Source organism: Sturnus vulgaris, chromosome 5 (genome assembly GCF_052056855.1).
Source record: "Sturnus vulgaris isolate bStuVul1 chromosome 5, bStuVul1.hap1, whole genome shotgun sequence".
NCBI lineage: Eukaryota > Metazoa > Chordata > Aves > Passeriformes > Sturnidae > Sturnus > Sturnus vulgaris.
This window is the reverse complement of record NC_142247.1, coordinates 42,763,903-42,791,845: the sequence shown is the minus strand read 5'-3', so window position 1 is coordinate 42,791,845 and position 27,943 is coordinate 42,763,903. Positions and strand designations below refer to the sequence as shown.

General features: G+C 41.5%; 1 protein-coding gene across 2 annotated transcripts in view; it reads left to right on the top strand.

Moving 5' to 3' along the window:
* The first annotated feature begins 8,941 nt into the window (after positions 1-8,941).
* SLC38A1 (solute carrier family 38 member 1) overlaps positions 8,942-27,943 on the top strand; it is a 42,124-nt gene continuing 23,122 nt past the window's right edge. For both annotated transcript variants that reach the window (XR_015803945.1, XM_014871117.2), the window contains exons 1-4: positions 8,942-9,187; positions 17,712-17,924; positions 25,388-25,463; positions 26,010-26,125. Coding sequence is in view for 1 of the 2 variants with exons in the window: in XM_014871117.2 (XP_014726603.1) it covers positions 17,806-17,924; positions 25,388-25,463; positions 26,010-26,125 (311 nt within the window). In the remaining variant the exon portion in view is untranslated. The remainder of the gene's footprint in view (positions 9,188-17,711; positions 17,925-25,387; positions 25,464-26,009; positions 26,126-27,943) is intronic.

Below are 27,943 nucleotides of genomic sequence, written 5' to 3'. Positions count from 1 at the left end.
CAGCACTGACGCTGTGCCCCTGCTCTGATCCCAAGCACCCCAGTGCTGCTCCTGCCATGGCATGCCCCCACTGAGGCTGTCTGGGGCCCAGGAAGGGTCCTGCTCTGGGGAAGGGAAACAACAGTGCCATGGGGACTCTTGAGTACCCAGTCTGGGAAGGGGACATGAAGAGGTGGGATTAAAAATCTCTTATCCAGACTCTTCCAATGGGAAGTCAGGTTCCCAGACAAGTTGTTGTAGACAACTCTTATGAGTTAAAAATGCTTCAGGGAAGCAAAGCTGCCGGTGCACCACCTGCCCGTTTCTGCCTTTGCAATGGTCCTTCTGTGAACAGATTTGAGCTCAAGGCTTGGGATGATGTTGTTCCTAACCAGGATGTTGTTCCTAGTCTGGCTGGGAGGAAATGAGATGGCTCTGCAACCACAGCCTAGTAGGGAGGCATGCTCCTGCATGGACTGCTCCTTGTCCTTGGGCCCTTGTATCTTCCAAGAAATTACTTACACCATTATGTCCTGGACTCCCCATAATGGACTAAGTTTCAGAAACTGCTTCAGCATTTGCTTTATGTATCTCCTTGCCTTCATTGTCTTCAGGAAGCTTTTGACCAGCCCTAACACTGACTGAGATTGCCTAAGTGGCCACTTCTTACAGCCCACCTGCACATGCATAGCAGGGTGATGGACTCTGCAAAATTGGCACCACAAGTCTTTCTGAAAACAGCAGTTTTGGACTACAATCTTCTAGAAAAGCATCCACAACCTGAACCAGGTAGCATTTGCATTGAACATGAATATTTCAGAACCCATTTGCAAAATGCAGCTATGGCTTCCTTTTACATCTGCATTAAGCCATGATGGTAATACTAAGAACACATTGGGCTTTGTACACTAGTCCACAACAATATTTCCAATGTGACTTCAGTACCTGAAAAAAATTTGCAGGATCAGGCTATGGCTTTCTGCCAAGGCAAGGCATTAGGAAGACAGGGTTTTCAAATGGCCATTTTGGACTAGGTATACTTAGCAAACTACAGTCAAGCTCCTGCATGAAACACAAATTCTAAACTCATTCTCAGATTTTTTAAAAAATGTATTTATTATAAGAGCTATATTAGCTATATTAACTATATTAGCATCAGCTAATATAGATTATACATTACATATCCCTAAATTTTAGTTACAAAATAATAATGTAAATTTATATATCTTACATATCGTAATACGTCTTTTATGTTCTGGTTCCTCAGAGCTTTATACACCAGATCTACTAGCAAAGCATTTGTTGCAATCTGATCTTCTAAGAACTTTTTCTACTATCAGTTCCCTCAGGATACATTTTTTTAAATCAACATTTAGACTTTTACATGAGACTTTGAAATTTAATTGCACTGTACCTCTGACCTTAAAATGTTACTGTTACCTGTTTTCTTCATCTTCTAACTAAGCAACATGACACAGATGGTGAAACAGGAGGGTCCTGTAGATGAGTGAAAGCAGTGGGAATCAAAACTACTGAATCCCTTTTGCAGTGTGAAGAGTACTCTGCCAATGCTTGAGTCTTGTTTCTGTAAGAGGGTACACATTTATTTGTATGCATTGCTAAGTGAACAGCATCTTCTGCTAGCAATGCATTTGTTGGAAGAGGCTGCAGGACAAGGGAGGTACTCTTCACTCAGATGTTCAACTTTTGGTCACACCAACTGTTCCAGGTAGGACGCTAAGGGGTGTAAACCCAGACAGGAGAGGCATTTAAGCCCACAGTGTTGAAATACATTTTAGATGGGCAAATATACAGATGCTGGAAGACAACAAAACAGATGCTGGGGAGAAGCAGGTTTGATTTTCCATCTCCAAAGATGTCAGGAGCTGGTATGAAGGCAGTCCTACCTCTACAGAGGTAAATGTTAGTAATTAAGGGAGACGTGTGAAGTCTTCTCTCTTGTAACACTCTGCTTCTATCATTAATATAACTATATAGAATTGTACAAAGAGTGGGGAACTGTTCTGGGAAATAAAAGTTGCAGGTGCTGTATCCAGCTGGAGACTGAGCCGTCTCATTTTGTACCCAAAACCTATAGCACCAGGACCTGCATGGGAGATCCTTTCATCCAAAAGAAATGCAACAAAAGGTCTCTTGCTTGTAGAATCCTCTCGAGGACATTAAAGAAAAGTGTATCTAGTCTTGAACTAGCTAGTGTTGCTGTAACATTTGATGAGAATCCTAAATAAATAATTCTCCTTTTTTCCCCCCAAGTTTTCAATTTGCAATGGAACTAATAACACTTGCCCCTTGTAGCAAAATACTAAGAGATGCTGAGATGAAAAAAAACTGTGTAAGTTCAAAGTACTTAATGTAATCAATAATTCTGCAATATGATAGACTCCTCACTTCAATCAAGTGCACTTAAAAAAAATTATGTGCTCTAAAGATAATTTCCCAAACACTATCCTTGAAATCAGAGGATTCAGATATAGAGTACTTAACTAGATTGCACGAACGCATGCCATTTCTAGTCCTGTAATTAGGCAACAGAGCAGATCTAATCACTTCATTACTGTAATGACAGCTGCTACACGAAGCCCAAAACCTGAGAGAGAAATAGGTTACTACACAGGTACCTCAGAATGTGTTTAAGCATGACTGTTAATAGAGCTGCATACTTTGACGTTTTTGCCTGCTATTTGTCTTTTCTCCTCATCTGCAGCTTGAGCTCAATAGCCTGTCTGTGAGGCACAACTGGTGTTGACCAGCTCCCTGCCACGCTGGAGGCTCAGGGGAAGAAGCCACACCAGCAGGGCTTGAAACTTCCTGTCTTGAGCAGATCAGGAAGTCTTGCTATATTTATAATGCAAACTTTCCAGTGTGTTTAATTTATTAGTTTAATGCTTTTTCTATGGAACTTTACTCCTCCATAAACATGTAATTAAAGACATGCACATTTAATAACCACTGAATGCATATGTACATAGCATGGCCTTGGTCTATAGGACTGTCACAATCTAGGACTTGCACGGAATATGCAGTATCCAAAGCCTTGTAAATGATGGGATAAATTCTGCTTTCTGATTTAATTTATGTTTAATGAATATTGAATATGTTTGTATTTTACAGAATTGCAAAAGCTAATGTAAATACCAGAAGAAGTATGGGATGGGTCTTGGGCACCACACGAGGGATCTGCCTTGTCTTACAGATGTGTTAACAACATCAGATTTTAAATAAACTGACTATTTCTGCCAGATTTCAGCCACACTTCCTGAAATGCCCTCGGACATGTCAATAGTTTTATTTTGGTTTATTCTTTTAAAAAATATTGGCCATCAAGATGTTCTTAACGAATTTCATTTTAATCTAGTCCTCTACTCCCTGAGTCTGAATTTCTTGTGTGTAAATCTAAGCTTTATTTGTTGTTTGTTTACTGTGGTGATTTAAAGAATTCATAATTTTTCCACCATCCTGAAAATCTTATATCATTTTATTAGATGGGAATTGTAAAAAAAAAAATCATTCCTTTTTTCCAAATTCTCCCACGTTATGATGTTTCATGATAGATGATGATGTCAGCAGATCACATTTTTGCAGGGATATACTAAGATCAATATGTACAATCAGGATACTTACAAGTCAGCTTCTAATTTCACACATAGTCAGGTGAACGAGTAGTCTGGTTTCTAAAGATACTGATTTCCCTCAACACCCTTGGATTTAAGCACTAGTGAGATATGCTCATCAACTTCAAAAGCTTTTCATTAATGTCATGGATTTAGATAGATAATATTTGGCACCTAAATTCTAAACTAAGTTTTCACTTTTTTTCATTCATATCTATCTAGCTAGCTAGCTATCTTTTTAATCTATCCTCTTGAACAAAGGGTAATTCCATTACTGGGCTCTGCACTAGCAGGCCAGTCCTAGATTAAATGAATTGTATTTAGTATAATTTAATACAATACATAACTAAGCATTTTTAGGATAATTTAATTCACAACAGTTATCAATTATCTCATGTTTCTAGACACATCCTATTCTCAGTAGCTGTGCTGTAAATGCTGGGACTAGGAGTAGCAATTTGCCAGAACAATATCTGAAAACGTGAGATCACAGGTATTATCCCTCAAAATGCTAAGCAAGCCCTTGAAGTTACTCTATACAAATGGAATGGCAAAACCCATTCTTTTCTGAGGAAAAGAAAAGAGGATCTCATCTTTATGTTGTAACACAACTCAGCATCCTGGTCACCACAAAGACTGAATTTACTAATTTCAAAATGATCAGTTTTATGGTCTACTCCGACCTTATAAACTGGTCTATACTGCAAGTAAATAAAAGAGCATTTTGTTACACTTACTTTTAAAATGAGTTTAAATGAAACTTTTACTATCATTGTAGGCATCTATCATATTTGTAAATCTCTTTTATTTTAGCCACTGCTATTTCCTTAGCCTCATGCAAGAAGTTTGAAAACTTTGTATCCCAGTAAAACACTTGTTCTGACCAAAGAAAAGAGTTAGAGCAAATGATCAGGAGTTAAGGAGAAAAAGCACGACTACCTGGTTCGTTGCGTGAATTCCTGAATCTAAAGAGGAAGCGCAGAGGACAACTCCTATTAAATCAGGATTACTCATCACCAGTTGTATACCATACTTTGGCCAGGAAACTAATGAATGATAACATCTCATGGTCACAGCATTACAGACATGCATGCAAGATTTCACAGCCCTGGAAAACTGATTGTCTCAACACGCAGAGTTGGAGGCGGCTGAACACATGTTTAAACACAGTCGATGCTATCAGTGTTCACAAAATCTCTGACAAGTGTGGGCAGTTCTTTTCAGAGTATCACGCAAGACCAGTCATGTACAGATCGTACATTATGCATCGTAGTCAATAATGTTCTCCCTTGCTCAGCTGCTAGGCAAAATATCCTCCTCTGCTTATGTCACAGACTCAGTGCCAGGACCCTGCTAGCACCAGAAGTTTTTAACATGGTGATAGATATCCCAGAAACCTTTACTTTTGTTTGCTAGCAAATCCTGGCATGGCAGACTAGAGAATCCATAGATATTTGCTGAAACATTTACTTTATTTCCAAGAATAAATTTGTACTGTGCAGTCAATAGGTTGCTGTTTTACCCTGAAAGAGTTCACCCACCTCAGCAAGCCATGATGTGTTTGGGCTTGAACTACACCCCGCCCAAGTACCAGTATTTTGTTTGTCCTTGCAGCACATCTCCAAGACTTTTTGAGCCCACAGTCTCTGTGAAGCCTTGGTGGGAAAGGGATCTCCCTGTCTAATTACTTCCTTAAGGAGGACCAGTACTGCCCCCTCCTGTGAGCAGCCTCATGGCTAAGACACTGTGTTATCAAACCTAAGCTTGTTGGCTCTCTGCAGCAAATGGACACAAATTTCTCTTTCCATAAAACAAAACCAGTGAAAAATAAATAAATAAATAAATAAATACATTTAAAAATTTAAAAAAAAGTCACAAAATTCTATGTGCATTTTAGTTCAGCTTGAATTAGATGTAATACTCATGCAAAAACAGTCATTGCTTACACCATTTGCTTCATCACTATTCTTGAACAGCAGTCGGAGACTTGAAAGATGTTAAAGGTCACTCTCTGGCAGCAAGCACCTTCTCTGAAAAACACTGGATTTTCTCCTTCAGCTGGCTTTACACTTCTGATCTGTTCTCTTTTATTCTACTCTCTTTCACACAAGCACTAACACATAAGTTCAAGCATGCCAATGACGGATGTACTAAAATAGAGGTGAAGAGAACTCTATAAGCACCTCCAGCTCCACTTGTCAGGCTCATCACATCAGCCGTGAATTCCTCTGCCCCAGGCACAGCCACCTCCAACTCCAGCAACTCCATTCCCCTGGGCTGTAGCCATATATTTCCCATAGAGTAAAATAATTGAGCGGATAATCATACAAAATTAAGGACGCTCTGTCATCAGCTTTGTTTCAGGTGCAAAAATTGTATCTGGAATGTCTGGTAGGCTTTGCTACAATTTGGAAGTAAAAGACAACAAAGAAGCCAAACAAGCCCCACTTTGTACAAAACGTATGCCAAATCAAACAGCATTCTGAAACTGCATGAAGAAATTTTTTAAATGTTCACACGTGCAATAATTTAGTCAACCAAAGAAATACTTGGTGTCTTTTGATTTAAGTTCACTTTTATTATGTAGATACATTTTTTTGTTGAATACCAGCAGTTTCCACTATTAAGTATAAGTTAGTCAATAAGAATAAATTTTTGAAGGACAGTGTAGAAGGGAATTTTCCAGACTCTGGAAGAACATTGCACTTCAGAGGGTAGTTCTGAAAGTGAACATGGCTGTTGATTCATATTAGGCAGGCAAAATATAATCTAAAGGATATTTGGAAGTTTGCAAGTCTGAACAAAAGCAGGATGAGAATGGTGATACCACAAACAGAGAAAGGCTCAGGGTTATTTCAGTGGAAAAACAAAGAGGATCCATTTTGACTAGATAAAAGCACATTGAAAGGCATCCAAGAAGAGATTTGAGATGGATGCCCATCTCATGCCAGTTTAAGATGGGCAACAGAAAGAAAAATACTATGGTAAATTCCTGAATCCTTGTGGTATATATCTAAACCAGAAATAGGAATGAGATAATGAGTGAAAAGAATAAATAAAAAGACACAGGAGGAGGGAATCGGTTCAATAAGGAGTGACTGTCATGAAAACCTGTTGAAAAAAAGCTTACGAGAAACCATAAAATTAGAACTAGAAGATGCTTGACACAAGCATTAAAGTTTCACAGCATATCAAGTCAAACAGAACCAAGAGTGATAAAAAAATCAGAGAGAGATTGAGAGGGAGGGAGAGTGGAGAGATTTGAAATGCTAAAGATGCAAAAAAAAATTAGTTTCCATCCTTGAGAAGTGCCATCATTTTTGTGGAGCTGTGTTAAGATATATTAAAAATATTTTTTTCAAAATTCTATGAAAAATAATTACCTCCATTCTAAGAATGCACATGACAAGGTAAGATTCAAATAGCTTGCCTTTACAACTATAAAAGGAAAGGAGGTAACAGAACATATAAATCAATGATCATTCACCTGATAGCCTGATACATGTTTTGTTTTAAAGAAAGAGTTTCCTCTTATTCCCTACAGCAACACCACCTGACCTCATACTCTATATAATACACATTTTAATTCAATAATCTGTGGAGAGATTGATTTTTCAGTTTACAATATGTAAGTCTAATTGGGTCAGAGTGAATTGCAAATATCTGCTTCTTCGCTTTCAGGCATGGTACCTTGCACAGAGAGCTGAGTGGGGAGCGAAGCCTCTGACTTGGAATCCAGTCCCGTATCTTTTGTCAAATTTAAATTTCTCTGGAACTGCATATGATTCTGATGTGAGTGGTTTAATCATGTGAGTAAAGTTGAAAGATCTGCCCTTGCCTTAATGCCCTTGTTCAGCTAGCTTTTCCTCAGGCTTCACTCTCAATACTAGGATGATAGGCTCTTGTCCTAGCAGGGTACAATAGGTGTTAATTAAATTACTGTTTGCACAGCGCTTCACCTTCAGAGAACTCTGGGGTCCCCAGCACAGGAGACACATGGGGCTGTTAGAGCAGTAGGGCGTTGATCATGATCATAGATATGGAGCACCTCTCCTATGAGAAAAGGCTGAAAGAGTTGGTGTTGTGGCCTTGCAGTACCTAAAGGGGGCCTATAAGTAAGAAAAAACCAAACTTTTTAGCAGGGCCTGTTGCAATAGGACAAGGGGTGGTGGTTCTAAGCTGAAGGAGGGACAATTTAGATGAGATGTAGGGAAAACAAGGGTGGTGAAACACTGGAAAAGGTTGCCCAGAGGGGTGGTGGATGCTCTATCCCTGAAAACATTCAAATGGATGGGGCTCTGAGCAATTTGATGTAGTTGAGAAGGTCCCTGTTCATTGCTGGGGGTTGGACTAGATGACTTTAAAGGTCCTTCCAACCCAAACGGTTCTATGATTCTGTGAACTACCCTACCGAAAAAAAAAAAAAAAAAAAGAAAGTGTGGTGTAAGCACTAAAACAGGAATCCAATTTGTATATGCAAAGTCAGTAATTTGAAAACCACATCTCTTCATGTGTGTCATCTGCCTTTCTGGCTTGACATTTAGGAGACCCAGCAGTGGAAATTCCAGTGCAAGCACCTCAAGAAGCTTTTGAAAGAGCTGCCGTGAAAGCTTCCCAGAAGCCATTACCCTCCATGGGTGGCCAGGCAAACTGCACACAAACCCACAGGCTCCATCACCCTTTCATTCTTTGCCTTGTGATATCCCATGCAAGTCATGTGTTCTGCGGGCAGGGGGTGGGGGGGGGGAGCCGGGGACAGAGGCAATACCATCTTGCTTCAGGTTAGTTCTTGAAAATTTTTTTCCAAGCCAAAAAGCTCATACAATTCTTTCTAGATACTAGTACGGAAATAACAAGCTACAGCAAATCATCTGTGGACGGAATTCCCCATTCATTTTGAGGAAGGTGTCTTGCCCCAGCAGGAAATGGGAAATGCCACAGGTGGCAGCATTTTCAACATAATACATTTTGCACGACAGAGCAGGAAATAGTAATGTCAAGACAATAATGCCAGATCTTCCGTAGGCATTTCAAGTCACAAACATCCAGCCTGCCAGGAGGGGTTCTCCTGTGGCCAACCGTGGCGTGGAAAGAGAAAAATGACTGTCTGTTGTAAAAAGAGTAAAAAATTAGTTGCTGGGTGTTTTTTTAAATGTATTTTTTAAAAAAGAAAGGTGCTGAACGTCCATGCGGCCGGGGAGCTGGGCGTGTGGCAGGGCCCGCGGCTCCCCTGCCCGGACACGTGTGAGCGGCCGGTCCCGCAGCACCTGGCGGCGCGGCGCGGCCCCGCGTGGCGCGCCCGGCGCGCTCCCGCCAGCCCGCCCACCACCATATGCGCACACGCGCGGTGGGAGGAGGAAGGGAGGAAGGGCATCTTTCTCGCCAGTTTAATTTCCCCCCCTCCTCACCCCTTTTTCTTCTTCTTCTTCTTCTTCTTTCTTTCTTTTTTTTTTTTTTTTTTAATATTACGTTTTATTTTATTTTTATCCCTATAATTATTTGTCGGGGTTCTCCAGCCGGATCCTGGCGGAAAAGGTGGATCGCTTCTCAGAGGGTCCCCGCGGCTCCTGGGGAAGGTAGGCAGCAGCAGCTAATGCAGTCGGAGGCTCCCCGCGCCCCCTTTGTCTCTGCGCCGCGGCCGCGCAGCGCGGGCCGGAGCCCCGAGCCCGCCCGCGCTTTGTCCCCGCCGTCTCCGCAACCCTCCCCCATCCCCCGCACAACGTGTCTGCTCGGCCCCGGTGCTGCCCAGTGCAAACCCTAAAAATGCAGGCAGCGAGCCGGGCGGGGCTGGGGGAGCCCGGCGGGGCGGAGGGGACGTGGGGACGGACGGGGCTGCCATGCGGCATCTGCCGCGCCGGAGGCGGGGGGCGATGCTGTCCTCGCCGACTGCTGAGGCAGGCACGGAAAAAAACCACAAACAACAAAACCCGCAGAAATAAAAACCTGGCAGCCTGTGGCTACGGGCTTTCACTGGCAACGAAAAAATAAATAGTAATAATAAATGAGTTTGCCCCTTATGACGGCCGGGTCGAGGGTGCCGCAGCCCCCGCGGAGTGCGCGGCCGCCGTGTAGCCGTGCCCGGGGAACATTCCTGCCTTTCCCTTAAACCCAGCACTGCCACGGGGTCAGTGCAAGTTTTACGGTATTCGGAAAATGTAGGCTGGGCCCACGGCGCTCACGCTTGTGCGTGGTGCCCGTAAAATTCATAGTAACAGCTAGGGTGGTCGCTTTTGGTGAGCAAAGGCGAGAAGAGGCCCGAGTGAATGGCCGGGGGTGCATTGGCTCACGTGTCTGTAGGTTTTGTGGCAGGGGGCTTGTTCCATTGTTTTGCAGAGTTCGTAATGCAACCTGTAGCTAGGATGTGTCTCTTTCCTTGTGAGAGAGAAGATGAGGTGTGTAAAACGTTCTTTGTTTATGTGACATTGGAAGGACTGAAATAAACCCTGGATCTCTCAGCTGGTTTTATGAAAGGAGAAGCTATAGTTTCCTTGTGCCACCAGCTGAACTCACTTCATGTCTGTAGGCTGTTCAGAGTGCCAGACTGATGTGGGGCATTTCTACCAATCTCCTGTCCAAATTGTAAATAGGAACTGTGCTGTATTACGTTCATGTTTGTTTGGGTTTTACTTGTGCTTGAAAGGCAAAATAACGTAGAACAGGCATTATTCTAAAAGTAAAGTGTAAGAAAAAGATGTGTCTTAGTTGATAAAATATATTGAAGGAATAAAAAACAAAACAAAAATTCCCTGCATTCTGAGTCTAACCTTCATAGATGAGAAGTAAAAACAGCTACAGAGGGAGAAAGAAACAGCATCCTCCGTCTAAATTTTACTTCATTTGCTACCAAAACACCAACTTTGTTTAAAAAGCCTCTAAAAGGAAATTCCATCTGTTGCTGAACGATATAGGTATCAATAACTGCCCTTTCCAGGCTAGGAGCCCCTGCCGAAATGGCGCTGAAATCCGCTTTGCAAACCCTGCGTGAAACCTCCGAACTGCCATATTGCTGGTAAGCAGAGGCCTTCTGCTGAGGCTCGGTGGAAATTCACTGACTAAAATGGGATCTGCTTCACTGTCATACCGAATGACTCCTATTTGACTTTGCCTTTTCAGAAGGTCGAGTTTTTTTTCTTTTTAAGAGGCACCATAGAGAGAGCACTTCACTGAAGCACACTGCAGCATCCTCTGTCTTGTCAGTCGAGACTATTTATGCTGTAGTTGGACCAACTGGGCTCTCCAGGCTGGGTGAGGATGGGAGACAGTTGTTGGCAGTGAGCACCAAGCTGCACATACCCGTGTGAAGAGGATTATCCCCTGAGTTTGAGGCTTTCTGCAGACTGCTGTAAAACGTGGAGGAACAATTGTCCTTCGTGCCCAAATCCTGCTTTTTACAAGAGTTTTAAAGGATGGAAGGGGAGGCAGTGCTCTCTCAGCCTTCCTGCTTGCAGACTGCTCATCCTGTGTCTCCGTCCTACATTTTGTCTGTGTTTGCTGTTTTGGGAGCTTGTTCTTAGCAGTGTAAGAGCGGTGACCGAGCAGAAATGGGACTCTCTCCTGTGCTCTTCTCTCTCTTTTTAGCATCTTGCTCATTTCTGTTGGAATCTGCCTAGCAAGTAACATGGTAATAACCATCACTTGAAAGTTTGTATTGTGAAGGCAAGCGGATGTTGTGGAAATATTTAAATATTTTAAGCCTGAATTCAGTTTTCTTTCTGATGGATACATACTGCTGTGACCTTAATCCAATCCAAGAAGTTTGAGCAGCTGCTCCTGGGAAAAATGGCAGCTTTTTCATGTTTTGCAGATAACTTTTACAATATTTGCCCAAGCTTATCAGGTAAATACTGCTTTGAGTCTCACAGTCAAGAAAACTGAGGCAGAGAAATTACTTGTAAACTAGGGCAGAGGAAAAGTGAGTGACTCATGAACTTATACAAAGGATTCTTCCTTCTGTAGTACAAAAGTTTATTTAAATGGGAATTTCAGAGCTGCTGTTTAACCCTTAGAAATACATCTGGATAGTGTATTTTGTTCCAGTGACCCATAAAGCCCCACTCATACAGCATTTCCACTTTCTTTGGAAGACAAGAGTGCATTTATTTGTGGTGGTGTGTTGTGAGGTCTCTTCTGAAAATCAAGACTGTTGAGAGGATTTCACAAAGAAATATAATTAGGAAAAAATGTGACTATATTCCTCTGCCAAATGCCTTTCCTAAATTGACTGGGAAGGGCTCAAAACAAAAATGTACTTAAAACCATTCTCCTTTATGGCTCATCCTTAAGTGGTTTTGCCTAAAGTAACGAATCACTTGGTGAATCAGACTGGGATTTTATGGTTTCTTATTTGCCTGCCTTTGATCAGCTGAGTAGCCTGTCGAGACTTAATTTGGGACTGTCTTCCCTTTCTTCATGGCAGCATGGAATGGCAGTGTGGAGAGTGATGAGGCAGAGCAGGAACACTTCCCTGTTGCAGCACAAGGTCATGCACTACCAAGAGAAATGTTGACAATCCACATTTGTTCTCATCACTTGTGTTTTACAATACCCTTTTCTGAGCTTCCTTCCCAAGACTTCTGTCACTTGTTTTCCCACCCCCTATTTTATCTTTTAGCTGTTTCATCCTGCATGCTGTGGGGGCTGTGAGGGAGAGGAGCCTGCGGATGAGAGGTGGTGGCTTGCAGACACCAAGCAAATGGCTGCAGCAGCTTGAAGGCCTTCCGGCCACCACACTGCCCCATCCTGGCGCCCTTGCTGATGGCAGGACAGGCATGTGCCAGCACCTTGTTGGTTCTCTGTGGTGCCGAGGGTCGGCTGGGACACCACTGGGGCCGGGGGTGAACCCACTTCCTTCCACTGCTCCTGTGGCTGCAGCCTGCTGCAGAGGGGCAGAGCTCAGGAGTTGGAGGCAATGACATTTCAAGCACTGCAGATGTTTGCTCAGTGAATGTGAGTCAGTCTAATTTCCAAGCTCTTTGTTATCTCAGTGGCTCTTCTCTAATCTCTCCGTTTTGTCCTTTCTGTGGATGAGGAGTAAGTCTGGAGCTTTGTGTCCCTCATGTCAGGTGTTACCAATGCAGAATGAAAAGGAGATAGTTGCTTCCCTGCCTCCCAGTGTGATACTGTTACGTATAAAGCCTATTCTTGCTTTTTGTCATTCAAGTGAATAGTCCATATGCAGAGTTTCAGTCTCTATGTTTCATTATTTATAATCCATGGTGTCTTACTGGTCATATTGCTGTTCTTTGAAAGAACTTTCAAAAGTATGAGCAGAGAAAGACATAGCACATCTCAGGTTTTGCAGGAATAAACACAGCTTGTGTGAAATGATGACTTGTAACCAGCCAAGAGGAATTCTTGGCAAAACCCCCTTTGAGAAGAAAGTTGAGTCACATTTTGTCTTTTGTCTTTTGAGAAAATTACCTCCAATTCCATAGTTCAAAGTCCTTAATATGTCTTGGGTATTTACCGACCCCAACACCATTTGACCGCGGGAAGCACACAGTGAATGAAGTGCAATGAAGTGAAAGGACACATTGCAAAAACCGTACCCAGAGATGGACTAGATGTTGTCCAGCTTGACCACTTACCCAAACGCCTCTCACATACTGGGTCAGATTTTGAGAAGCCCTTTGCCTTAAGATGACATTTTTGGAACTGTGTCATTTACAGGATAGGACAAAACAATGGCAGGTGAATTAAGGCATCGTGATTACTACCAAGAGTGATGATGTTCTTTCTAGAAACACAGCTTCCAGTGAAGTGTTTTCTGAGATTATACCTCTTCCATGTGTGGTCTAGAAAGGATTCGTGCATGAACCAGAAGAAACAGATTGTCTGTATTATAATTTTTTTTTTTCAAACATAAAGTTCTTGATCTCATTACTGCTCTTGTGGAATTTTAACAGGAAGCTCCTGGAAACTGGAGTTGTAGGGTTTTGGGTTTTTTTTGTTTCACAAGTCAACAGAGAAAATGACCACAGTTCTTAGAATGTGTTTTAATGGCTTGTGAAGGTCTTGGTGTCCTTGAAAATAATAAATTAATTTTATCTTCTTGTGTCATCTCATAGTCCTCCTGAAGCTGTGATCAGTTGTAATCTTTCCCATATTTTTCAAGGAGCACAAATAAATTATCTGTAATGGCTTTTACAAGACATATCATGGGATGTTTAAAGAGAAAGATAAGCTGCTAGGCCACAGCAGTGCTTTTTCCACTAAACAGAGGAGCTGGATCAGGTAGCAAACACAGATCCTTGAGGTTCATTTTGAAGAGTCATTAGCTCTTTGCTGGTTTTCTCTTGGGGTGCTGCCTTCTTCAAGACGGAGTGCTTGCCCATCTGAGTGGAGCAAGTAAGAGCAAAATTCTGATTTGTCCTTTGTGATTGACTAGGTGTCTGAAAAGAGAGGTTTGATGGCAGGTTTCTGGAAGTTTTCCTTTTGAGAGGTTAAGGGTGGATAGAGTAGTAGACACAGTGACTGAGGTGATTGGGATTTCTACAGTCACTATTCAAGTGATTATTTACTGTCTTTCAATGTGAATTAGGAATAAAGCTCAGCCTAAGAACTCTTGCCAACATAACATTTTTATTTGCATTTCTTTTAAGACATTTCTTGAATGAAAAGGCTGTAAAAGCACATATTACCCTGCTGCTTCCAATATAGCTCAGTATCAACATATGATGAATTTTTATTAGTTGAAGCAGTTTTGGGGTTTTTTTTCTCACAGCGCTAGTGGCACCTGAGGTGGCAACTTGCTTAGCTTAGCTATCCCAGCATTGAATCTCCTTTTGGGAGCAAAGCTTTTGCAGTTGCAGGGAACGACTCAGTGTGACTGCAGACCCTTCCCATTGGTAAGGGGAGTTGTCCTCCAGCAGCACCAAGAGGCCAAGTGACAGGCCTGCAGTGGACAATTGACTTGTAGGGAATTAACTTGTTTACATGAACCCTAACCTTTGGGATTTTAGATTTCATTTAAACTGTGATTTATCACGTGGGTGAACTTGAAGTTTAGAGTATGTGATTTGGGGATGAAATTCAAGTGACCACCTATACTCCATTGACTGTGGGGAGTGCCCAGAGTAAAAGAAAAAAAGCCTTGAGGTTTTTCTCTGTTAATCTCTAAGATAAAGTTATTATTGAAAAAACTTCATGATTTGCATAGTGCTTTATTCCAGGTATCACGCTTGTATCACCCTTTGTCTCTGAATCTTCAAGCACTTCACAAACTGAGTGTTAGTGTTGCTATTATCATCTTAATTTTATAGGTGGAGATGCAGAGGACATGTTTTTTTACTTTGCCAAAGATCTATGATGAGTTCATGCCATGACGATGAAAACTTCAGTTCCCAGCCCCACCACTCTCTCCTCACCCACCTCATGTTTTGACACTGAGATCAGGTTTTCTCATACTTGGAAGTGCTGTGCATTATTTCATTCAATATTTTTTGTTTGTTTCAGGGTTTTGTTTTGGTGTTTTTTTAGTAAATTACTTACCCTAGCAAGACCTGATGCATATTCAGAGATGTGTCCACTGTCATGATGCTTCAGGAGCAACTGGTCTGACTGAAACATGGAATCTACTGAAATGATTGCTGGTGCTTCAGCTTGCTCTAAGATTTTGCTCTAGAGGGTTTGGGTTGGAAAAGACCTTCAAGATCATCTCATTCTAACCCCTCTGCCATGGGCAAGGACACCTTCCACTACACCAGGTTGTACAAAGCCCTATCCAACATGATCTTGAACAGTTCCAGGGATGGGGCATCCACAACTTCTCTGGGCAACCTGTTCCAGTGCCTCACCACCCTCACAGTAAAGAATTTCTCCCTAATATCTAACTTAAACCTGTCTTCTTTCAGTTTAAAGCCATTCTCTCTTGTCCTATCACTACATGCTCTTGTGAAACGGCCTCATTCAATTATTTTTCTGTAGAAGCAGGGTTTTGGTTGAAACAGAAAAAGCTTGTCACTTATGTGCTGAAAAGATTCCTTGGGAGCGAAGCAGAGAGCTGTGTTCCTGGCAGTCTGGTCCTGTAGTGTTTCAGGGACAGAGGACGAAGCTGGAGCCACACATGAGTGAGCTGTGCAGCCAGTTCTCCTGTGCACTGCTTACCTCACACCACTGCTAATTTCAGCACCTGCTTTTGAAACACTTAAGGGGGAATTTATTTAGCACAGGCAATGTCAAGGCAGTTCTGAAAATCCTCCTTGGCATCGTGATGCAAAACAGTGCCCAAAGGAAAAGCTTCTCTGCTTGAATCTCAGATGAACCTTTACAGAGGCTTTAAAATGCCAGGAGACACAGATCCTGGTACAGAGGTTGCCAGGTCTCTTAAGAAATTGTTTATTTTAGGAACTCATGGTCACAAGAAACATCAGAATTCAGTGGGCTTGGTCCTTGCCACCTCAGCAGTTGCCATCTCCTGTGGCTTTATCCTTTTATAAAAAGATTGTGCTTCTCTTCCAAAATAGGTAGACTATTTTATCCCTGCAGCCTCCGGGAAGACTGTTCCAGAATGCTAAAACCACCCTCTGCTTGCCAGTCTGCTTTTATTTATCAGCAACCTAAATAATTATTATTTTTTTTTTATGTATTTTATTGTGCCAACATTTTAATACCCGAGCAGTTTTCTCCTGGTATCTGCAGTGGAAATCTCCTTTGCAGAGGAGTTGAAAAGTACCCAGCTCGCATACCCCAGACTCTACCCTTGCACCAGGCAGTGTTTGCCTTCACATGCCTAGCTGCTCCTCCAGTTGGACAGAAGGGATCCTGCCCTGCTCTGCTGTTAGCCTCGAGGCTAGCCTTTAAACTTGGCACCTGAAGGTTGGACAGGGTGGACTTTTGAGCGATTGTTAAGAGCACGTGTAAACTTTAATATGGCATTTCTGAGAAAGTATTTACAGGGAAAAAACTGCTTGTTTGCAAAGCTGTCTAATGCACGGTGGGGATGTGGTATAAAACAGAAGTACTGGCTTCTGTAAACTTAATTTGAAACAGGCAGATGTCATAACTGAACAAGTGAACTACGTCTTCCTGTCTAACCCTGAAAGAGCCTGGGAATGCTCATGCCTCTTTGGTTGCATGCAAGCAGTTTGATGGCTTTGAGGTAGCCCTGAGAATTTAAAAATATTCCCAAATTAATGTGGTATCTGAGGGTTCACCACGTACCCCAGGCTGAATTGTTGTTTGGCAGTACTGCAGGAAATTCATTCACAAAATGGAAATGGAGAGAGTTGTGGTGCAGGAACTTGTTTGTGAGTAACACTGTTGCCTCACTACCACGCTGGAGTTGTAGCTCAGCCGAGAGTGGTTGGACTCCAGAAAAAACTGACTTATCAGTTGATTTGCATTGCTGATGAGAAAGTATGTCTGTAGCAGACTTCTCTGATCTGCCTTCGGTGTTATTCTCTGTGCTTTTATGGAACACATCTATCAGAGGAGCGATCACCTGATCTCTAAATAATAACTGCTTCACAAAAGGTACACATTGCTCTTTCTTCTGTGATACCTGGGCTTAGGGATTTGGGTTTTTTCTGTTTCTCTCCTTGTTCGTAACAAGTTTGACCATCCAAAAACTTAAACAAAGCATCCACTGCACCTCTGTGCAAAAATCCTTAACAGGTTGGAATATATGTATTAGTAGAACACAGTACTGGGATAACCCTTTCCCTCTTTCTATCCCACTTAGTATCAGCGTGGACATGTATTTTTTATTTTTAAGCAACAATGGAGATCACACAGAAGACAAACACCAGATATTGAATTAGGACTTGGACAAGCAAATAATTTTTATTCCTTAATTTGTAGGAGGTTAATCTTTTTCCTGAAACAAACAGGCTTGGTTTGCTCACAAGTTAAAAAAACAAATACTGTCTTCAGCAATTTATTGCAGGAGAGGGTAAATTTATAAGGTTAGTGAGGTTGATCTCGTTAAGACATGCAAGGTTACTACTGTTCTGCAATGTATTTAGGTCATAACCTGAGATCCATCTAACAATACAAAATTGATTGGTATGGATGTCCTTCCTGTGCAGGTTTCACTGCTTTCTTCTGGTGATATTGCCTGCTGTTGGTGGTATACATCTTGGATTTTTTTGTTTTATTTAGGTTGCTGACACTGTGGCTGCAGTTTACCCACGAGATACCAACCAAACACTAGTATTTGAAGAACGACTTGGATAGGCACAGTTCCTCACCAAGCATGCATTTCAAAGCTGGATTAGAACTGACTGAATTGCAGAATATGACTGTCCCTGAAGATGATAACATCAGCAATGATTCAAATGATTTCACAGAGGTGGAAAATGGACAGATAAATAGGTGAGTATTTTTCCACTGACGTTGCCTCTGCTAAGAAACACACTGTTTAAAAACAGCATTCTAATTTTCAGTATATGTCTTGAATTATTCATTACCAAGTCATGCTCCATTTGAAGATGTAATTTGAATTTCATACGTAACATCTGTTGGGCATAGGCTGCAATAGCAGATAAAGCAAACAGAGTAGCAATTTATTCATAATTTTGAATATTTCAAATTAGTCTAATAAAATTCACAAACATATATTTCAGCAAAAAGCCAAAATTTTTAGATATCTGCTTGCATACAGCAAAGAAGTAATAACAATATGATGGCATAATTTTGGGGAGATCTTTGATCTCTGATATGACAATTCTAACTTGTCTGACCACCTCCATGTATCCAAGCTTCTGGGAAGTTACAGCTGGTGTGGTTGGTAGCAAATGTAGTTCCAGTCTGTATTTGCAATTTGGCAAGATAAACTGGGCAGTGGTTTGCTCTCGTGAGGCAGACGTGGCAAGAAGATGGTAAAAGAGTCTTACTCTTAACTCAGATAAAGTTTAAAAAATGCATCAGTATTAGTGAAAATTATTAGTTACAATTATTATCGATACAATTATTAGCTGTTAAAAGCTGTTGGCTTTTTCTATAAGCTTACAGTCATTTCTGAAGAGCTGCCTTTTCCACCAGAGAGCACTTCTCCAGCCCTTCCTGCCAGCCTCCAGCAGGTGCTGAGCCATCCAGTTTACAGCAAGGACCTGCTGACAAACCGTGTTTGTATTTTGTGAGCTGTTTTGATCAAACTTCCTGTTCAAATATTGCAAACCAAGGTGGAGCACAGGGCCAGTCAGTGCCTGCATAGGGATCCAGCCCTGCCGGGAAGCCTGTGGCAGCACATCCTTCTGCTCCCTTCTGCGGGGCTGTCTCCACTCATTTTATGATCTTTAAAATCTTCTTCTCTTGCCTTTTCTTCCTATTGGCAGCATCCTCTCCAGCTCCATGAGAATCTCACTTTCTAGTGTTAAAACAAAATTCAGAGCTGTTTTTTCCCAGGTGAGGTGAGAGTCAGTTTTGGGACTTGCAACTGTGTGGGTGGACAAGGATCTTGGTGACAGTTGTGGGAGTAAGCACCCAGCACTTCCCACACCATTCAGGCACCAAAACCAGCCAACCATACCGGGGACAGAGCAGGACACCCAGGCTGGTGGCAGAGGGGAGCAGGAGAGTGGCAGGATAGCCTGTCCCCGCCACCAGCCCCAGGGAAGTCCTGGGGCCGACACCAGCAGGGCGGGTAGTGCTGTGACCACAACGCAGCTGTGCTGATGAAGATTAGAGCTGGTCAGGAATTTTCTGATGCAACTGCTTTGATGGAAAGTGCCAAAACGAAACACAAACCACTTCTGTTAAAAAAAAAAAGGCAAGAGACAGACAAAAACCCTTCCAACTTTGCCAAAACAAAACAGTTCCAGTATGAACCTGCTTGCTTTCCTGCTGCTTCATGTTGTAAGGAGAGGAGCTTAGGGGCTGACAGCGGTAAATTCACTCCCTGAAGCCTGTTGAGGATTTATATCCTTGAGACAAGGAGTGGCTATACCGGGCTGGCTGTGCCTCCCCAGCACTTTGGCTGATGCCATCAGTAAATGTTACGGGGAAAAACCCTGGTGGTGCTTCATTGTCGGTGAATTTTTATGGAGGGTGGGGAAGGAGCTTGCTGTATGTGCCTGGTCCTCTGTGGTCACAATGTGCTTTATGGAGTTAGGGCATAGTAAGCATGGCAAGATCTGGGTTGGATCCTGACTGCCTGCGAAAGGAAGAAGAAAAATGGAGTGAAGAAAGAGAGTCAGAAACTCAGAGGCAGAATTTCTGATTGCTGTTCTGGCTCTCAGGCCTCTCCTTTCTGGAGAGCTTGCTTCCTCTGCAGAAGGACGAGCTATCATTTGGCTATAGGATATAGCCTGCTGTGGTTCTCTTAGCCCTCTGCCCAGGCACTCTCGTGGGACAGCTATTACATCCCCTGCATGACTATTTTGCCCTGTATATCCCAGTTTGTTCATGTCCAAAACAAAAGTTTCAAGGCAGCTCTCACTGACCACAGCTCCCAGTGCAGCTGCAGTGAGCATCAGTGCAGCCCTGCCCGCATGCCCTGGGGCTGAGCTGTCACTGAGCCACCCACAGCCGCTGCCCTGTGCAAGCACCTCCATGCCATCAGGTGTGACGAGCAGGCGGGCATATCCTGCTCTGCCCCTGTGCCGAACACATCCTGAAAGGATGTGGTTAGTCCCTTTCTGTAATTATTTCGGCGAACACCTTTTTTCCATGGAGTAAGAGGTTAACAGGCATAGGGAACAACACATTTTGTGCTGCCTGGCGCGTGATGTGAGGCCATGTAAAATGCCCAGGTCCATCAAAATCAGTGGAACTTTTTCTGTTGATTACACTTCAGCTTTAGATTAGATCTGTAATTTTCAACTAACTTACTTTTTTCTTGTTTCAACTTGTTTGATTTTTCACTCTGTATTTAAATTTTTTTCTCTCAGTGCATAGTTTTTCAAGCTCAAATGTACAGCAACTTTTTAAGGGTCTATTGTAGATGGTACACCAGGCACAAGCTGATTCCAAATCTGGCTGTAAACTCCAAATATTTCTTCATCTTGGGAAAGAATCCTGTATGTTTCTTTGGCTTTCCAGCCTTTTCTGGGCCTAAATATATACTTGTATGTAGGGAGGGAATGTTGATTTGAAGAGGCTGTACTAAGAGGGGGTTTTCTTTGTATGCAGATGTTGAATGGGAATGTCTTCTGAAAATGTCAATTCAGAGATTTGCATGAAACCCAGACATGGATTTTGTGACTTTTAACTATGTCTCCTGGCTATAAAACTTTGCCATCTCTGCACATAATTGCAAATCAGTATTTAGATAACTTGCTCCTTAACTATAACTATGACAATGCTCTCAGAAAGTTGATGTCTGAATGGCTGTCTTAGTTTATAGCTGCTGGTAAGTTATCAGCACCCCTTGTTCGGTTAACAAGCTTGTTAGTAGGTATGCTAAGATCTGGTGCAAGTTTCATAGTGTAAGTCAGATTAAGCTTTCCTCTGCATTTCTTGTTCATGCCTGCCCTGGAAATCTTTGCCACTTCTTAAGTTAGCATGCAGTTTAGGAAGTTGCCTAAGGATAAAGTTTTGCCATCTTGGCAAAACTAACTTTCCCTAACAAATGTTTAAGGCATTGTAAAATACCATTTTAATTTAATTATGTTTAAACGTATCTGAGATGGCTAAATGGTTTTTGGCTAACTGCTTAGCCAAAGTAGTTAGCTTAGGGGTATATCACCTTAAGCAAACGTTTCTCATTGAAGTCCTTAAATTAAATTTGGAAACCATAGTTAAACATCATCCTTTTAAACCACTTTATCAATAAGGCTAAGTTTCTACTTTGCACTAAATCAAACCAGGAAAATAATTAGATGAAGATATTCTTTCCAGGCCAGCTGTGAGGCTTCATGCATTATAAGGATGAGCTTACTATATCTTCGCCAGGATATTTCATTAATATATCTGAAAAGTTCTGTATAATCTGTTCATACTCAGCTGTGATACAGGAAACAAAACAGGAAAGCAGAAATATATAAGAACGGGTTATGTCTTTCAGTGAAGGGTAAAGCATTTGAAATGAAGACAACAAATAGTGCAAATGAATTTCATGGTTGTCAGAGACTCTCAAGGCTTTGATGGCACAGACAATCCTACAGTGCATTGCCACAGCACCTCTCACAGTGCTGTGTGATCTGATCCTTGGGAGGGCTGGGAGAGGCTGGCATAAACAGGCGTTTCACTTAATTTGTGTCATATTCATAAAGGTCAAAAATACAACATTCTTGTGACAATGAATGGCTTGTTTTCTAAGCACGTCTATTAAGCAGAGCAGATGCATGGCACAGTTTAACTAGAAATTCCAGTATTTCAACATATGTTTCCTTTCATATGCTCTAGGGGAAGAAAACCACCCTGAAATAAAAATAAAATGCTTATAAAAAGCAATACCTTGATATAATTTGATTTTGTTGAATTCATTGGATTACCTTTCACCCTACTTTTTTTAAATTTTATTTCATTTAAGATCAGTAATATTTTTAATGCATGGAAAACTTGTTTGTCGTATGGTATGGCTCTACCAAGCATTGTCCCAAGGCAGACCTCTCCTCTGAATTTGCAGGTTAAGTTGCCTGCAACAGCAAATGCAGAGCTCACATCCCCCTGTACTGCATCGCTGCTGAGCTGTCTGGACAAGCTGTCCTGGGGCTGGGATGCAGGGACTGGGAAGTCCCCCATAAGAAAGCTGGGCTCAGTGCTATGTACCTGATGGTTGGGGATCCCAATACCAGCATTCCCATGTCTGCCTTTGCCCTCCTGTACACATCACACAGAATAAATGGAGAAAAGTGAAGTGTGACGTAGGAAACACAGGGTGGATGAAGAGCTCAGCTGGGCAACAAGCCCACTCCATTTTTACTCTAGAACTAACTCAGAAGAAAGTACTTTGGATCAATTTATCAAATCAGACTAGTTCTCTCACAGTCCCATCCAAAAGCAAATAACATATTTATTGGCCATGGAAGATACCAGCTATGCTGAAGCTGTTTATTCTGTCAGTCCCATGGCCACTTTTATATTCAAGCAATGTTACCCAAGTGTTCTCTTTATCGTCTATTAGCTTTTTAACGATAATTTTCATGGAACTTTAATACCAGAAGGCAATAATAATAGTATCTACGAATTTGTTGTTTTTGTAATTATTAAGAGGGAACTGGCTGCAGGGTGATGAGCAGAACTGGGGGGAGCGGACTAGTGACTTCTATCATAACTCTTGACAAAATCTAAAATGACACATGATCTCCATAAATGACAGAAGAAGGCAAAGTCCACAGATGTTCCCAGCAGCAGTTACAAATCCAAAAGAGACAAAACTTTTCTTTGTGCTCCTGCCTGTACAAATTGCCTGCAGGGTGTTTCGGGAGAGAACTGGAATGTCTTTTTCAAACCGTTCACACTCTACTGCCTGCGTTCAAGAGATGGGCTTTAAACAGACATGAAAGAGAAAAAGCACGTACTCTAAATCAAGTTGAGATTTTATTCCATGTGGATGAAATACCTATAAGGTGAGCTTTGGAAAGCTAATTCCGGATCAGTCTATCTTAAAAGTGGCTGCTTTTCACTTCATCAAACGGTGGGGGAGGTTCAGCCATCTATTCCAACTGTGTTAGGGCTGGTAAATCTGATAACATGTCTATATTTTCCAGCAAATTAGTAGTTGCTGAAGTTAGTATTTAAAAATACAGGAAAAGCCTATAGTTCTTTTTTATTGATATACAGGAAATCAAAGCAGACCAATAGGCAGGAGTCAAAATTGAAAAAAAAAAAAAGCTAAAATACTACTTACATTTTGCTACTTATGCCCGGATTTAAGGCATAAACACAAAATCTTAAAGACACAAAGCCCACTGTATCAGCTGTGGAAGCCAAGTCAGGAGCATTACAGCTGCATGATTTTGGTATAGCCTTAGAAGCAGTGCTAGCACTAGTAATTAGGCCACAGCTAGGGCAGTTAGGAGGTTTGTTCAAGCTCTGTCTTTACAAGTTCATTATTTATTACCAGCCTGAATACTGCTGGATGTACTGAGATGATGCAAAGTCTTGAGTCACAGTTTGAGCTATACATCCCTGCCCAATAGATATTTCCCACCGTGGGAAACGACCAGCAGTGCTGCCCTTTGTGCTCAGTGTTGTTCGTCTGTTTCAATTTAAGAAGACCTAGCTTAATGTAGCTACAGCTAAAATGGGCTCTGACACTTGGTGACAGCCCCTGGTTAGGTATGTGATGTGTACGATGGCTGAGGCATTAGCCAGTGCAGACTAAGTACCATCTGTGGATTAGCAAAAATGCCAGGGACTTAATTGTGCATAAACCTTCAAAAGATGAAAAGCTGAAAGAATGCTTTATACAAACTAAAATGTTTGTTGGAAAGAAGATCTGTGAGAAAATAACAGCTCATCCAGATCAGAAGTGTTGTAAATCTCAAGGATGCCAACACTGCCACGGGGGGACGGTAAGTTCCTAAATGTGGATACATCAAGGACACAGTACAAGTAAAGGGTAAAGAGAAAGAAAAGCTGTTTATTCTGTTTCCCTGCACAGAAGTGTTTAATTTTGCAGTATGATGAATTCAGCATTGAGCTTTAAAAGACACTTATATGAAAATCCAGTAGTCCAGAACAGTGTACCAGCAGAGCAAATTGCCTGGTTCAGGATTGTCCAGCCAGCACTGGCATATGTGTCACATCTTCCTCCTCGTAATTCCAGCCATACCAACCCTATGTGGCAACTTTAGATTTTAGTGGCAATGTAGGGTTTTGCAGTGCCACCTGACAGTGAGGGAACAGGTAAAATCTTTTAGGGATCTTTGGCAGAATGATGATGGCAGTAATTCATAGTTACAATTAAAGATTTTTTTTTTAGCAGGGTGTTATGATTAGAATGGCACAGGATTTAAACAAGTAGAATCAAAGCAGTGTAATCTATAAGTAGCGTAATACAGAATTTATAGTACAATTTGACTTACAATTTCTAGTCACCTGGATCCTCAACAGATGGGGTCAGATCTTAATCTATGGTTTGTTTTATCAGTATACAATCATAATCTTGACTCAAAAAATCATGTAAAAGAACATCAGCCGCTCCCATAATCCTTGGAGGATGCAGAGGACAGGGGGTTGTCTCTGGCCAGTGGCAGCTGCAGTCCCAAGTTCCCCGCTTAGGACTTGAAACTGCTTGATTTTATAGTTAGTGCCCAGGATGCTGTTATGCTTTCCTCTTCTGTGGAAAGCCAACTGCCTGGTGGGCCATGTGCTTGAACTTTCCAGCCTGGTAAGGCAGGAAGTAATTGAGCTGGTGCCCAGGAGTCTTGAGGTCGATAGGGAGGCGAAGAAGAAGTCTGTTTGGTTTCTTGTTGTACTTGCTTCACAGGACCTTCAGGGCCTGGTAACAAGGGAGAGGAATAAGTACAACCCACTCAGCTACAGAGAATGGCTGCTTGCCTTGTAGACTGGTGCTAGTTACGCTCACCCTACGTGCAGGGGCTGGGAGCAGGGGGGTCACATGTGCCTCTGCATCACCCTGGAGAAGTATCTCCTCTTAGCTTCTGTGCAAACAAATTACTTTTCCATCCATAAAACTGATTCTGCTTCTTTCCTAAATAGCCTAAAAGACCATTTTGTATATGCATATATTTTGTATATATACACATTTATACTGATCTTGTGCTGATGTTACCTTTATTGATGTCCAGATGACAGTTATGAGTTTGACCTCTTTTCACATACAGTTTTTATACATTGTGTATTTTGTAATCACATGCTGCTTATGGAATGAATGTGTTCATATTTTCTAAGCACCTGCTAGAAATAAATCCTCTGACTTCTTTCAGCAAGTTTATTTCGGATCGAGAAAGCAGAAGAAGTCTCACAAACAGCCACCTTGAGAAGAAGAAATGCGATGAATATGTAAGTCTCTCTCACTGTTCTGTTCCCTGTCAAGAACTGCGTGAAAGGTCTTTAGACATTGTCTTCAAAAGTGCTGGGCACACACAACTATAACTGAATCCAATTTCCAGTAGGAACTGCCTGGGATCAGCACTTAAATGAAACCCCAAAACAAAACCCCCAAGCATATTGGTTGGGTTGAGGCAAGGGAATCCATCTGCCCTGTTGGGCAGGAAGTTGTGTTGGTTTCTTGTGGCTTTACCGTATATAAATTACATGTCCAGGATGTTTCTCAGGTGTAGTGGCAGATGGGGTTTAAAACTGAAAGTGCAATATGAGCTGTGTGATGCCTGTAGCATTTAGGTCAATTTACAAAATCTGTCAGGCAGCGTAGCTGTGACAGAGTTCAGTGACGCTTTCTCCTCTTTCAAACAATTTTTATTAAGTCGTTTCCATAGCAGTAGTTACTTATGTCTGATACATCACAAAACACGGAGTTTGAAGTAGAGTTGTATTTCCTTGCTCTGTTCCAAGCTGTTGCTGACATATCTGTCTTTATTTCTCCAGATCCCAGGAACTACTTCACTGGGAATGTCCGTCTTCAACCTTAGCAATGCAATTATGGGCAGTGGGATTTTGGGTCTTGCTTTTGCCTTGGCCAACACAGGAATTCTCCTTTTTCTGTAAGTATTCATGTGGTGAGTAGCTGATCTCCATGGAATTTCACTGTGTTTAAAGAATGCGTGCACTGCCAGCAATGGAGGGATTTATAGTCCATGTGTAATCAAGTACAGCATTCAAGCCTGAAAATATTAGCTACAACTTTCAGACATCTTTTTTCAGTCAAATATTTTTGTGGAAAAAGCCACTACTTGTAGTGCTAGAGAAAATTAAGTCCATGTTATTTACTACAGACCTAGACAGGGATTTTTCCTGTGCTCTGCAAGCTACATAGACATCAAAAATATTCAGTAGTAATAGTTTCAGTGAGTTAGTACCTAGTTCGTTCCTGTGTCACAGGATCTCCAGAGCTTTCTTCAAAGCACAGTGCAATAAACACTCTTTAAAGCAAGAATATTTATATTCTTTATATGTTACATATAATGTTTTCATCTCACTCCTACAGTTTCTTCAGTGAGAGTCCTTGAAAGCCAACATAAACACACCCAAGATTTTAGTATAGAAAAGAATTGAGGTAGACTACTTAACTCCAGGAAAAAAAAGAAGAGGCTTTTTATAAAAGAGAATTTAATAGTTTAAAAATGAAATAGTGCCATTGAATGACTGTTATTCTGGATCTCAGTATGAGATTTTTCATTTTGAAAAGTGATTGTTAAGAAATCAGTTGGGAATTGTGTGCAGATTTCAATGATAAATGTTAATTGAGGGAAGAAATACAATAATTTACAGTATTTGAGAACTATTCAATATAGTTATTGAGTTCACAGGTTGCTTTAAAGAGATGTAATTTCTTGAATGTCAAATCTAAAAATATATAACTTTTGTCATTTCTTAGGATTTTGGGAAATACATAATTTGAGCCCTGTATAAAGCAGAGTAGATGGCCAAAGTGGTACATATAGCCATCTGCTCTGGAGTTTTGTGCCAGGATAGTTAGATTCATGCTGCTAGCTTGCAGTTTGCTGTGGTTGGTAAAATCTAGGAGTCATCAAAGGAGTTAATGCATTTACTTTAAGAGCATAGAACGTCTCGTTGTGTTGTCACTAAGCTAGGCTGGGCTGTAATTTACAGCTTTCGTTAGCAGAGTGACAGAGTTTATTTTATTTTTGCTGCTTTTTTTATCCAGTACTTTAACCTGTGTGTAATATTCCACTTATGCTCCATCTCTGAGAGTACAAACTGCTGTTGATGCCTTAGCCCTCTGTTTTCAGGTAGTCCTGAAAAGGCATCACTGTAAGGAGAGAAAAAGAAGTTACCTCTTCTGTGATAATAGCCTCTCTGCAAAGGAGCAGCCTCAATTTCTCCTTACTGCTTTAGTTTTTTATAATCCCGTTCTCTTCTCATTCTTTCAGGAGTTTTTATGAGAGTTGACATGTGTTTGTTCCAAAGGATGTAAAAACGCAGTTTCTTTTAAGTGACGTAGATCAGACAGGTGATGTGAACACCAGAGGAACTTCTAGCAAGGTGTGTTGGTGACTGAGCTCAACCTGAGTAGCGAGTGTATAGATCTGTACCAACACATTGTACAATTGTACAATAAACTGCCAAAAATGAATGTGGAGATCTCATTCAGTAAATGACAGCATTGCTCTCTATAAAATTAACTGTGTGTATTTAAAAGTGGGTAATAGTTTTTGTTAGCTTCATGATACCTTTAGATCTGTTGGCCTTGATATAAAGCAGCCAGCTGAGATCAAAGGAAGTAAGTTAAGAGGACCTAACCAAGCAGACTAGTAGAGCTTCCCTCTTTGAAGCTTGGAGATACAGGATCCTAACGTGGTATCTGTAGTTAGGTTTGAAAGTTGAACTGCTTTAACTCT